This window comes from Coregonus lavaretus (genome assembly GCF_964263955.1).
Source record: "Coregonus lavaretus genome assembly, chromosome: 6".
In the NCBI taxonomy this organism is placed as follows: Eukaryota; Metazoa; Chordata; class Actinopteri; order Salmoniformes; family Salmonidae; genus Coregonus; species Coregonus lavaretus.
In genome coordinates this window covers 50,890,316-50,904,023 of record NC_139993.1, presented here as the reverse complement: position 1 = coordinate 50,904,023, position 13,708 = coordinate 50,890,316, and the positions used below count along the sequence as shown (strand labels likewise).

The window sequence follows — 13,708 nt, the reverse complement described above, 5'->3', positions numbered from 1 at the left end:
TAGCTACCTTTGACAACAGCTGACAACTGCTAATATAAGAAAACGAATTTCATTGATTGATTGAGCAATTGGTCGATTGCTACTGACCGCCTGGGGTATCTCCTGGTAGGTGAGCTCCTGGAAGTGTCTGTGTTGGTCTCTGGTGCTCCATACTGTCCTACTCTGAGGCTCTACCCAACACTCGGTCACCAGGTTGAGCTCGGTGTCCACATCGATGGCTTCCACCTCTGTATCGTTGTCATCGTCTGTGGAGAAACTGGAGACCCATGATGGAAGACAAGGGGTCAGGACAGGAGGAGACATATGGAAGCCTATTCAGCAATAGCACAATTTACTGACTAAATAACCAGCAAAATATACCCAATAGCAATGTGCAACAAAGTGCTCAAAAGGTTTAAAAAACAGTTATTGTAAATGTAACTGTTCTTATAAATAAAAGTAACTGTTCTTATAAATGTAACTGTTGGATAATATATGAAGATAATGTTGGAGAATGTGTTGAATTTATGGAACGTGTGGAATAAAGCAATAGAACCAGTGGCCAAATACTTAATGGAATTCAGTCTTACCTGTCCTTGGTAGAGGTGGAGTGAGGTGGAAACAGGATATACTGGACAATACAGGTGTGGATCTCTCTGTCCACCGCCTCTGGCATCCCCTACAAGTAATTCTTACTATTGGATTTGTATAGGAATTCAATGCAAACACTGTACAGTAATAAACTGTCTGGCCTAAATATTTCCAGATTAAAATATGTGTATGTGTGCGGCCTAATCTTTGCAGTGTAAATGTAGATAATGTTATATGAGTTTTGTTTGGTTTAGATTTAACAATTTTACTTCATATTCTGTAAAATGTGTGTAAAATTGTTCTTATCCAGCTCGAAGGACCATGAGGGTTTATGTAATGAATTCATATGGGTTTAGTAAATATTTTTTGTCCCTAACTGCCCCAGCCAGTCAGCATTCTACTCTCACCTTCATTGGTAGTTCAGTCACCATGTTGACTATGCCATCTCCACTGGCAGCAAAATGAAAGCCCTCAGAGAGGCGAATCCTGGGGGAACATCAAAACACACTTTCAGGCAACAAGTCACAAGACGTTAGTACCCCTAAGAACTTCCTAACAGCTCCCTGATATGACAATGATGACTTGTATCCATCAGGAAAGTCTTTCTGTGTCATAAAGCATGCCAGCATATAGATATTCAGGTAAACAGGTGTAAAGCACATCAAAAACATTACCTTCACAGTGCATGATTCAGGTAACAGACATGCCAGGGGGACTCACTCAGACAGCATGGACAGTATATGAGCCACAGCCTGCAGCGGAACGGTAGATCCCAGGCCGCCCTGCACCGCCCACACCCACCGTTGGTGGAGAAAGTAGCGCGAAAGAGACGCTAGGGTGGACGAAGCCGTCCGATTGGCTGCCATACTGAGTGGCGCGGTCATGCTGGGGGGCTGGGGGAAGTTCTCCATGTTCAGAATGAAGGGCGTCCGGAAGTCTGACGGGAGCTTATTGTAGCTACAGGGAGAGATTGGACACTGTTAGATTCAGAGCACTCACGTTTATAAAGGACAAAACGCCTTCATAATCCAAACAAAAGTCTGATGCCTTATGTCTCATGACCTCAATAATTGTCATCTACAGTAATAAGCCACGTGACTGAAAAAATATCAATTGGAATCACTTAATTTTACAGTACAGAAACCAGATATTTCCTGAGAAATGACATGGTAAAATGGTAATTACACAGCAATAAGTAAATCAATAACCTTATTTGTTTCTTTGAACAGTACGGTAAAATTAAATGCTACCATCCAATTGCTTTGGTATGGCAAGTTACCCAGCATTATTTCAACCAGTTGTGCCTGCTGGGTAGCTTCCATGCTCAAGGCACAAATCTGAATACATTCCACTGACCTGATGAGCAGTTTCTCCAGAGGTTTGTTGAGGACCACCACACATGGCCGGTCAGATAACGCAGGTTTGGGAGCAGGGAGAGGAGGGGACCCCAGAATCTTCCTCTTGGTCTTGGGCGTAGCCTCCTTGTTCTGGATGCGCTGAGGGAAGTGAAGCCTCAGGATCTGCTCCCGCAGCTCATCCACTATCTGGAAGATGGAGGGCAGAGAAAAGGTGGAGCTGAAGAATAGGATGGGTTAGTTTCCACACAGACAGTTCACTTTAGTTCACTTCCCTTTATTGGCCCTTTTCAGGAATTAGTCTTGCATATTCAGCCATGAGTTAACAATCAACATTTACAGACAACATCGACACAAATGGCAACAAAAGGTCATACCAACACATTCTGAGGAAAAGGTGACATGTTTTCACTTAGTGAGTGACATCTTTTACTATTCACACAAGTTTTTACTGAATACTTCTCCCTGCTTGTTAGTTCCGTTTACAGTGAGGAGAAATAGCACAGCTCTTGCTCTTGAGATTAAAAATATATTCTCTATTCAACAATGGTTAAAAGTATTTTTGGTGTGTCGACCATGTCCAGTACCTTGTTCCTGGTGTGGGCCAGGGTGCCGATAGGAAAGCCCAGCCTCAGAACTATACAGGGGACCTTGGAGATCAGACGCACCAGATAGAAGGAGTTGGGGGGCTGGTCAGAGGAACTGGGGACAGGACATTCATTAAACCTTACTCCAGTCATGTACTGTATCTCAATCCAGTCCTGGGTTCAAATAGAATATGTTTTCTTTCAAATACTTTGTGCAAGTGATTGAATATGCCTCAAGTGGGATTGCCTTTTTGAGACTATTCCATTGGGTCATTCAATCACAGTTTAACGGGATACATCGAGATTTTGGCAATGAAGGAGTGAGACAGACCTGGGTTCAAATAGTATTTGTTTTTTTCTTTCAAATACTTAAAGGAATACTTTGAGATGCTGGCAATGAAGCCCTTTATCTACTTCCCCAGAGTCAGATGAACTCGTGGATACCATTTTTATGTCTCTGCGCCAAGTATGAAAGAAGTTAAGAGGTTATATATATTTTTGTATAATTTTTAAAACAATTTTAAACAACAGTAACATGCAAAACACAAAAAAACTGAACAGCCAGAGGGATTACATAAAGAAATAATGAAGAGGAAAAAAACTAAACAAATCCACATTACACTACCGTTCAAAAGTTTGGGGTCACTTCGAAATGTCCTTGTTTTTGAAAGATAAACAATTTTTTGATCAGAAATACAGCATAGACATTGTTAATGTTGTAAATGGCTATTGTAGCTGGAAATGGCTGATTTTTTATGGAATATCTACATAGGTGTACAGAGGCCCATTATCAGAAACCATCAGTCCTGTGTTCCAATGGCACGTTGTGTTTGCCAATCAAAGTTTAACATTTTAAAAAGCTAATTGATCATTAGAAAACCCTTTTGCAATTATGTTAGCACAGCTGAAAACTGTTGTACTGATTAAAAAAGCAATAAAACTGGCCTTCTTTAGATGATTTGAGTATCTGGAGCATCAGCAATTGCAGGTTCGATTACAGGCTCAAAATGGCCAGAAACAAAGAACTTCCTTCTGAAACTCGTCAATCTATTCTTGTTCTGAGAAATGAAGGCTATTCCATGCGAGAAATTGCCAAGAAACTGAAGATCTCGTACAACGCTGAGTACTACTCCCTTCACAGAACAGCGCAAACTGACTCTAACCAGAAAAGAAAGAGGAGTGGGAGGCCCCGGTGCACAACTGAGCAAGAGGACAAATAAATTAGTGTCTAGTTTGAGAAACAGACGCCTCACAGGTCCTCAACTGGCAGCTTTTTTAAATAGTACCCGCAATACACCAGTCTCAACGTCAACAGTGAAGAGACGACTCCGTGATGCTGACCTTCTAGGCAGAGTTGCAAAGAAAAAGCCATATCTCAGACTGGCCAATAAAAATAAAAGATTAAGATGGGTAAAAGAACACAGACACTGGACAGAGGAAGATTGGAAAAAAGTGTTATGGACAGACGAATCGAAGTTTGAGGTGTTCGGATCACAAAGAAGAAGATTTGTGAGACGCAGACCAAATGAAAAGATGCTGGAGGAGTGCTTGATGCCATCTGTCAAGCATGGTGGAGGCAATGTGATGGTCTGGGGGTGCTTTGGTGGTGGTAAAGTGGGAGATTGGTACAGGGTAAAAGGGATCTTGAAAAAGGAAGGCTATCACTCCATTTTGCAACGCCATGCCATACCCTGTGGACGGCGCTTGATTGGAGCCAATTTCCTCCTACAACAGGACAATGACCCAAAGCACAGCTCCAAACTACGCAATAACTATTTAGGGCAGAAGCAGTCAGCTGGTATTCTGTTTATAATGGAGTGACCAGCACAGTCACCAGATCTCAACCCTATTGAGCTGTTGTGGGAGCAGCTTGACCGTATGGTACGTAAGAAGTGCCCATCAAGCCAATCCAACTTGTGGGAGGTGCTTCAGGAAGCATGGGGTGAAATCTCTTCAGATTACCTCAACAAATTGACAACTAGAATGCCAAAGGTCTGCAAGGCTGTAATTGCTGCAAATTGAGGATTCTTTGACAAAAGCAAAGTTTGAAGGACACAATCATTATTTCTAACCTTGTCGATGACTACATTTCCTATGCATTTTGCTATATTTCCTATTCAAACTCATTTCATGGAAAACAAGGACATTTCTAAGTGACCCCAAACTTTTGAACGGTATTATATATCAAATCAAATAGACACATGTAGCAAATACATTTTTGAGACATTTTGTTTTGCATACGTTTTAATGATTCTAAATATTTTCCCAAATCAGTAAAAAAATAAGAGCTTTTTTCAACATAGATTTTGATTTGTGTATGAAAAATGTTCCTAATAAAATAAAGATATTTATGACATACTGACATTCAATTGTGGAATCAGTGTAGTAAAATAATATGTCAAACTTAGATATTTCAATGGTTGTACAGAAGTTAGAGGTAGTTTCGTGTGCCAATGCTGTAGACTTCCAGTCATTGCGCTAACGCTAGTTAGCAATTGCGCTAACGCTAGTTAGCAACTTCCTTCAAACTGCAAGCAGAGACATAAAAATGGTATCTACGAGTTTAGCTGACTCTGGGGAAGTAGCTAAAGGGCTTCATTGCCAAAATCTCGAAGTATCCCTTTAAGTATTTCAAAGAAAAAACAAATACTATTTGAACTCAGGTCTGTCTCATTCCACATTGTGAACTACATTTCCCATGAGTCTCTATTCCTCCTTACCTGTATATGAGCTTGACGTATGAGTATCCCTCCACCAGTACGAAGCTGCTCCAGTCCCTCAGTAGGGAGGTAAGGGCTGAGTGAGAGATACGACACTGGATGGTGCTGAAACGCCCGTTACTACCGGCAGTGTGGAGGTGCTTGGGCACAGGCCTGCAGAGAGAAAATATCACTATTATAATGACTGTGAGAACATTTTTTTATGTAAAATCCCTGTACATAGTATTCTACACTGGGGGGGGGGGGAAATGCAACATGCAACAATTGCAAATACTTTTCTGAGTTACAGTTCATATAAGGAAATCAGTCAATTTAAATAAATTCATTAGGCCCTAATCTATGGATTTCAAATGACTGGGAATACAGATACGCATCTGTTGATCACAGATAGGGCTGTTGTGGTCATACTAATCTCCTTTTATGTACTCTGGACATGCTTACCCAACTTGATAACTACCATCAGGTCCTAATGGCCTGGTACTCATTGCTCTATTGTCCCTCTAACCACTTTGACATCAATGCAAATGCTATCGAAAATCACATCATCAAAACAGTAGGCCTATCCTACTTTCAAAAATCACCTCACTGTGATGATGAATTTGAAGAACGAAGTTCAACAGCACGTTGAAACTGAGTGTAAAACATGGTCATTGTGGGTGTTGTTTCAAAGCTTAACACAACTGAATGGACAGCGCTTTCTAAGGTGATGATTCATAAAAAACTTGAATATGCATATTAGAGCTTATGCATATGCAAAGGCTTATGAGCCCAAACCCCCCCCCCCCCCCAAAAAAAATAAAAAAATAAATAAATAACTAAATCAAAATTATGATTGAAAATTACAGTGCATTCGGAAAGTATTCAGACCCCTTCAGTTTTTCCACATTTTGTTACGTTACAACCTTATTCTAAAATTGATTAAATAGTTTTTCCCCCCCTCATCAAGATACACACACAATCGCCGTCCAGGTTAGGGGAGGGTTTGGCCGGCAGGGATGTTCTCCCATCGCGCACTAGCGACTCCTGTGGCGGGCCGGCGCAGTGAACGCTGACACGGTCGGCAGGTGTACGGTGTTTCCTCCGACACATTGGTGCGGCTGGCTTCCGGGTTAAGCGGGCATTGTGTCAAGCAGCAGTGCGGCTCGGTTGGGTTGTGTTTCGGAGGACGCACGTCTCTCGACCTTCGCCTCTCCCGAGTCCGTACGGGAGTTGCAGCGATGGGACAAGACTGTAACTACCAACTGGATACCACGAAATTGGGGAGAAAAAGGGGGGTAAAAAAATAAATAAAAAAAGATCCTCTCAAGCTCTGTCAGGTTGGATGGGGAGCGTCGCTGCACAGCTATTTTCAGGCCTCTCCAGAGATGTTAGATCGGGTTCAAGTCAGGGCTCTGGCTGGGCCACTCAAGTACATTCAGAAACTTGTCTCGAAGCCACTCCTGCGTTGTCTTGGCTGTGTGCTTAGGGTCGATGTGCTGTTGGAAGGTGCCACCACCATGCTTCACTGTAGGGAATCAGAGAATCTTGTTTCTCATGGTCTGAGAGTCGTTTAGGTGCCTTTTGGCAAACTCCAAGCGGGCTGTCATGTGCCGTCTCGCCACTCTACAATAAAGGCCTGATTGGTGGAGTGCTGCAGAGATGGTTGTCCTTCTGGAAGGTTCTCCCATCTCCACAGAGGAACTCTGGACCTCTGTCAGAGTGACCATCGGGTTCTTGGTCACCTCCCTGACCAAGGCCCTTCTCCCCCGATTGCTCAGTTTGGCCGGGCAGCCAGCTCTAGGAAGAGTCTTGGTGGTTCTAAACTTCTTCCATTTAAGAATGATGGAGGCCACTGTGTTCTTGGGGACCTTCAATGCTGCTGAAATGTTTTGGTACCCTTCCCCAGATCTGTGCCTCGACACAATCCTGTCTCGGAACTCTATGGACAATTCCTTTGACCTCATGGCTTGGTTTTTGCTCTGACATGCACTGTCAACTGTGGGACCTTATATAGACCGGTGTGTGCCTTTCCAAATCATGTCCAATCAATTAAATTTACCACAGGTGGACTCCAATCAAATTGTAGAAACATCTCAAGGATGATCAATGGAAACAGGATGCACCTGAGCTCAATTGAGTCTCATAGCAAAGGGTCTGAATACTTATGTAAATAAGGTCTTTCTTTCTTTCTTTTAAAAAAATTGATTGATGAGGAAAAAAAATTATCTAATCAATTTTAGAATAAGGTTGTAATGTAACAAAATGTGGAAAAAGGGAAGGGGTCTGAATACTTCCGGAATGCACTGTATAGCCTACGGCATATTACACATGGCAGAAAAACATATAACAAAACTGAGTTAAGATGTCTTTGGTACATAATTGGGCTAGCCTATAAAATTACACAAATTCGAGTAATGGCCTTTGAGTGTGGACTGTATTATTATGCATAATGGATGGACTGGTTACCTTATGCTATGCTCCAAAATGTATATCCATGAGTCTGGGAGAGAACGTATAGCCCTAGGTGATGCTGTTGGTTCATTGATTGTGCAGGGTGGCTTACAGTTAGCTTACAAATAGTGAATTGTATATGATTTTGAATAGCCTAGTAATAGGGATTTTTATTTATTTTCATAAGTAATTGGGGGACACCTTACCTTAAGCTATACAGAATATCTCACCACCATGCATTTCCATCTCCTCCTCTCTCTCCTTTATTTCTTTCTCGAGCATGAAGACAGGCTGTCAACAGTTCAGTGAAATACACTACATGGCCAAAAGGTGGACACCTGCTTGTCGAACATCTCATTCCAAAAATCATGGGCATTAATCTGGAAAGGCTTCCACTAGATGTTGGAACATTGCTGCGGGGACTTGCATCCATTCAGCCACAAGAGCATTAGTCAGGTCGGTACTGTTGGGCGATTAGGCCTGGCTCGCAGTCGGCGTTCCAATTCATCCCAAGGGTGTTCGATGGGGTTGAGGTCAGGGCTCTGTACAGGCCAGTCAAGTTCTTCCACACCGATCTCGACAAACCATTTCTGTATGGACCTTGCTTTGTGCACGGGGGCATTGTCATGCTGAAACAGGAAAGGGCCTTCCCCAAACATTCTAGAGCACAGAATCCTTTAGAATGTCATTGTATAATGTAGTGTTAAGATTTCCCTTTACTGAAACTAAGCTTCCTAGCCTGAACCATGAAAAACAGCCCCAGACCATTATTCCTCCTCCACCAAACTTTACAGTTGGCACTATGCATTCAGGCAGGTAGCGTTCTCCTGGCATCCGCCAAACCCAGATTCGTCCTTCAGACTGCCAGATGGTGAAGCGTGATTCATCACGCCAGAGAACACGTTTCCACTGCTCCAGAGTCCAATGGCAGCAGGCTTTACACCACTCCAGCCAACGCTTGGCATTGCGCATGGTGATCTTAGAATTGTGGTCTAGGTGGTCTCCTATGACGGATTTATTGTGATGGTATATATTAAATTGATTTATTCGACTTTTTAAATGTAGATGTTCCAAAAGGCACGCATTAGCGGCTTGTATGTGTGGAGGCCTGGAGATGCTAAACATGTTTATGTTAATTAATGGTCAATTACCGTGAGACCGACAGTCTTTTGCATGACAGTAACCGTATGACAAAATGTAATGACCGCCACAGCCCTAGTCACAGATAACTTTTTTTTTTTTAAGGTAGGGGTGTGGATCAGAAAACCAGTCAGTATCTGGTGTGACCACCATTTGCCTCATGCAGCGCGACAGATCTCTTTCACCTAGAGTTGATCAGTCTGTTGATTGTGGCCTGTGGAATGTTGTCCCAGTCCTCTTCAATGGCTGTGTGAAGTTGCTGGATATTGGCCGGTACTGGAACATGCTGTTGTACACGTCGATCCAGAGCATCCCAAACATGCTCAATGTCTGGTGAGTATGCAGGCCATGGAAAAACTGGGACATTTTCAGCTTCAGGAATTGTGTACATATCCTCGCAACATGGGGCTGTGCATTATCATGCTGAAGCATAAGGTGATGGCGGTGGATGAATGGCACAACAATGGGCCTCAGGATCTCGTCACAGTATCTCTGTGCATTCAAATTGCCATCGATAAAATGGAATTGTGTTCGTTGTCCGTAGCTTATGCCTGCCCATACCATAACCCCATCGCCACCATGGGGCACTCTGTTCACAATGTTGACATCAGCAAACCGCTCGCCCACACAACGCCATACATGCTGTCTGTCATCTGCCCAGTACAGTTGAAACCGGAATTCATCTGTGAAAAGCACACTTCTCCAGCGTGCCAGTGGCCATCGAAAGTGAGCATTTGCCAACTGAAATATTTTACAACGCAGAACTGCAGTCAGGTCAAGACTCTGGTGAGGACAATGAGCACACAGATGAGCTTCCCTGAGACGGTTTCTGACAGTTTGTGCAGAAATTCTTTGCTTGTGCAAACCCACAGTTTCATCAGCTGTCCAGATGGCTGGTCTCAGACGATCCCGCAGGTGAAGAAGCCGGACGTGGAGGTCCTGGGCTGGCATGGTTACACGTGGTCTGCTGTTGTGAGGCCGGTTGGACGTACTGCCAAATTCTTTACAACAACGTTGGAGGCGGCTTATGGTAGAGAAATTAACATTAAATTCTCTGGCAACACGGATGTTACCAAATTTGTGCACAAAATTTGAGAGAAATAAGCTTTTTGTACATATGGAAGATTTCGGGGATTTTTTATTTCAGCTCATGAAACCAACACTTGTTGCGTTTATATTTTTGTTCAGTATACAATAGTTGGTGCGTAGACAGTCAGTAGCGGAACAAAGAAGGAACCCAGTTCTCTTTCTCTACTATTGACTGGGAGACGACCATAAAGACTGCTCCCAGTGATGATATTGATAAATTGACAACTCTATTGAAATCGAAAAAGGTACAATAACTGTAAGGCATCTCTCACATGTCGTGCTCCAGGATGATGGCGATGCGGTGCATGTGAAGCCATCTCTGCCAGAAGTTGGCATCCATGGACAGGATGGGCTTCCAATATGACGCAAACTGGGACTGGGAGGAGTCTTTAGAGCCGCTGTGCTGGAGGGAGAGAACCTGGAGGACAGAACAGGGCTCTGGTCAAAGTAGTGCACTATGTAGGGAATAGGATGGCATTTGGGACACAGGCTGTGACTGACTACCTGTCCTGAGGTAAATAGAGTCGGTGAGGCCTGTGACAACGCAGTACAGGAAATCACGATCACAATTACAATATTTGCAAGTAAAACCTTCAAAATAGCCGCTATTGAATCAGTGCTACTAAGAGCAGGCAGAGTACCTACAACCTGGTAAAATAAAGGCTAAATAAACCAACTAGGTTCAGTCCCTCCTGTGACAATGCATTATGTGAAAGCCAGACAGAGTACATACCGGCATGGTGGATCCAGGTGGGATGTAGAAGAGAGGAACTCCGTTCTTGGTGCTCTCAGGGATGGTGTAGTTCTCTGGGAGAGAGTTAAAGGACTGCATGTGGACCAGCATCTGATCTGTCTGGTTTATACTACAGAGGGCAGAATAACATGTGTGTTAACAAGAGAAATGCACAGTATATGCTCACAAAATTGTTTGGAGCAAGGCACTTTAAACGACCCTCTATCCTGAGGTACTGCTCCGTGGCTGACCCTGTGCCTCTCAACGTGTGTAGTTGAGGGAGGTTGAGATAAGCAGAAGACAAATCTCATTTTCTCACACTTACAAAATTGCCAATAGACTATCTATTCTATTGACCTCTGCAGTGTGTTCCAGAAGCGTCGTATGATGGAGGTGCGGTATGGGGAGGTGATGGGTTTCCTCAGAGTACAGCTGATATCATGGAGGATGTCGTAGCTTCCCTCCATGGTGACCTCTACCCAGGTGGTCCTCTTGGCAGGGTCCAGGGGCCATGGGGCCACCGCTAGGTACTCTATACGCATGTTGTGTTTCCACAGCAACACCAGCTTCACCTCCAGCTGCGTGCCACCTAGGGGGAAAGTGAGCAGAACGGACACTGAAACACAGCATTTTTAGAAATGTATACAGTTAGTCGGGAAAACTGGGGGGGAAAAGTTGGTCTTGTGAATGCTTTTGCAGTAAAACAGATCTATATGGTGGGTTTTAAGTGAATAGTAGATGGTAACTTGAGGTTACTTGGGGGATGGATAGTACAGGGGTTTTCAACCTTTTTAACTTCAAGTACCCCCAAATATTTTGAGCCCCTGGGCGAGGACCCCCTACTAAAAAATTAATATTTTCGCAAGCTGCCAATTAAGTTCCTGAGAGCCACATGCAGCTCACGAGCTGCGCAATGACAACCAGCAGTAATCCTGCTATTCTACACATTTTGCCCTCAATCACACTTTATTTATATAGCACATTTCAGACATGAATGCAACGCAATGCGCTTTAAAGGAAAAAACATAAAATAAAAAAACTAGGACAATAAAAACAGAAATATTTCCTACACAAACATAAGAGGATAAAAAAACAAAATAATAACAAAAACTGAAAGACTAAAAAAGCACCCTAAGGAAAAGCAAAGCTAAAAAGGTGTTTTAAGATCTTTTGTAAATATGTCCACAGTTTGGCTAAAATCCTCTGGTGACACAGAAATGTAAAGTTGTGTATCGTCAGCGTAGCAGTGAAAATCTATTCTGTGCTTTCTGATAACGCTGCCAAGGGGTAACATATATAAACTGAACAGTACCGGACCCAAAATCGAACCTTGTGGAAAGCCACTTGTGATATCTATTTTCTCTGAGCTATGTTCACCACGGGTGACAAAAAACTCTCGACCGGTTAAATAGGTCCTAAACCAATTTAGAACTGGACCGGAAAGGTCAACCCACCTCTCCAGAAGGACATAATGGTCAACAGTGTCGAATGCAGCCCTTAAATCCAAGAGTACAAGGACAGAGAGCTGTTTGGCATCTGTTGGCTCTAAGATCATTTACCACTTTAACTAAGGCTGTCTCTGTGATGTGGTGGGCACAAAAACCAGATCTGAATTTTTCAAAAAGAAAGTTGGCACCAACATTTTTTTAGATGTTTGAAAAACAGTTTCTCCAGTATTTTGCTTAAGTATGGAAGGTTGGAGATTGGCCAAAAATGGCTAATAGCTGAAGAATCTAGATTATTTTTCTTCAGAAGGAGTTTCACCATAGCAGTTTTTAGAGCAGTGGGGAAAGTGCCTGTAAACAGGGAGTGATTAACAATAGCTTACACTTCTTCAGATATGCAATTAAAAACTGTTTTGAAGAAGTTGGTGGGGATAGAATCGAGAAGGCAGTTAGAAGGCTTAAGTAGTGATATCACTTTCCTGAGCATGTCTGTGTCAACTAGGGAAAATAACTCCATAGTGTCTTTGCATGGAAGGCTAGGGAACATATCAAACTTCTCATCAGGTCTTGCTTGACTGATACCCAGCCTCATGTTTGTTATCTTATCTCAAAAAAAAAAAATGCAGTAAACTCATCACATTTAGATGTGGAACAAAGTTCACATAGGTTTACGGGGGTAGGATTTATCAGGCCATCAATGGTCGAGAAGAGCACTCTCAAATTATTCTGACTTCTTATACGTGCCAAGTTGCTGCCTCAGAATATCATAATGGACCTGCAACTTTTACTTTCTCCACTTCCGCTCTGCCTTTCTGCAATTTGTCTAATTTATTTATTTCCTCACTACTCCAAGGGGCTCTCCGTTTGGATGTTTCTTTCCAACCTTACTGTAACTATTAAAGTGATCAACTAAATCATCACAAGAGGAAGGCAGAATAGGTGATGGTGTGACCTTGGTCGTTCCACGGACCGTAGGCAGGCCAAACTTTCTCACCATCGAGCTGCCCTCAATGATGGTGGTTGTGATGGAATCCGATGGTGAAGGAAGAGGGGGAGCGGGATGGGACTGCCTCGGGGAGGGGGGATGGAGGCTTCGAGACAGACTAGCCTGACTCTTCACACCAGCAACAACGGATGGCGTTGGAAACCCCAGGAAGGTGGAAGATGGCCCGAGACCCTTCTGTCTTGAGTCAGCAACCTGCTGAACTGTGGTGGGCGTGGGGGAGGGTGCCACTGGGCTGCTGCCGGCTGGTGGTATACTACCAGGATCCGTGCTGACTCCAGGGCTGGTAGGTCCGTCTCAAGCGAGCCAAAGCTGTTTGATAGCTGGATCGGATCTTCTCGGATAGATGAAGGGTTGCCAGACTGCCTCCCGATCTCCTACGCCTTGCGAGTGTCCAGTTTCCAATGGGCCGCGGAGTTGAGCTTAACATCTGTCTGTTGGATTGGGACAGATCAACGCCGCCCGACTCACCGACAGCTTTGCTATAGGTGGCATTTATAACTGAGATTCAGTTTGCCTGGGCTACAGCAAAGTCGGCGTACTTAGAAAGCAGGTTAGCTTTTTCTCACAGCCGAGCGAGCAGCCAGAGGTTCTCTTCCCTAAGCTGCTTGATGGTGGTGCATTTAGGGCAGACAA

General features: G+C 43.5%; 1 protein-coding gene across 1 annotated transcript in view; it reads right to left on the bottom strand.

The window, feature by feature from the left end:
• The window catches only part of LOC311130499 (KICSTOR complex protein SZT2-like), a gene marked incomplete at its 5' end in the record, with an annotated part of 120,567 nt that overhangs the window by 89,023 nt on the left and 17,836 nt on the right, over window positions 1-13,708 (bottom strand). The window contains 10 exon segments of the mRNA XM_084163254.1: window positions 88-256; window positions 570-658; window positions 978-1,056; window positions 1,291-1,527; window positions 1,927-2,114; window positions 2,513-2,627; window positions 5,233-5,385; window positions 10,164-10,309; window positions 10,625-10,754; window positions 10,982-11,213. Coding sequence (XP_084019380.1) covers window positions 88-256; window positions 570-658; window positions 978-1,056; window positions 1,291-1,527; window positions 1,927-2,114; window positions 2,513-2,627; window positions 5,233-5,385; window positions 10,164-10,309; window positions 10,625-10,754; window positions 10,982-11,213 — 1,538 coding nt within the window.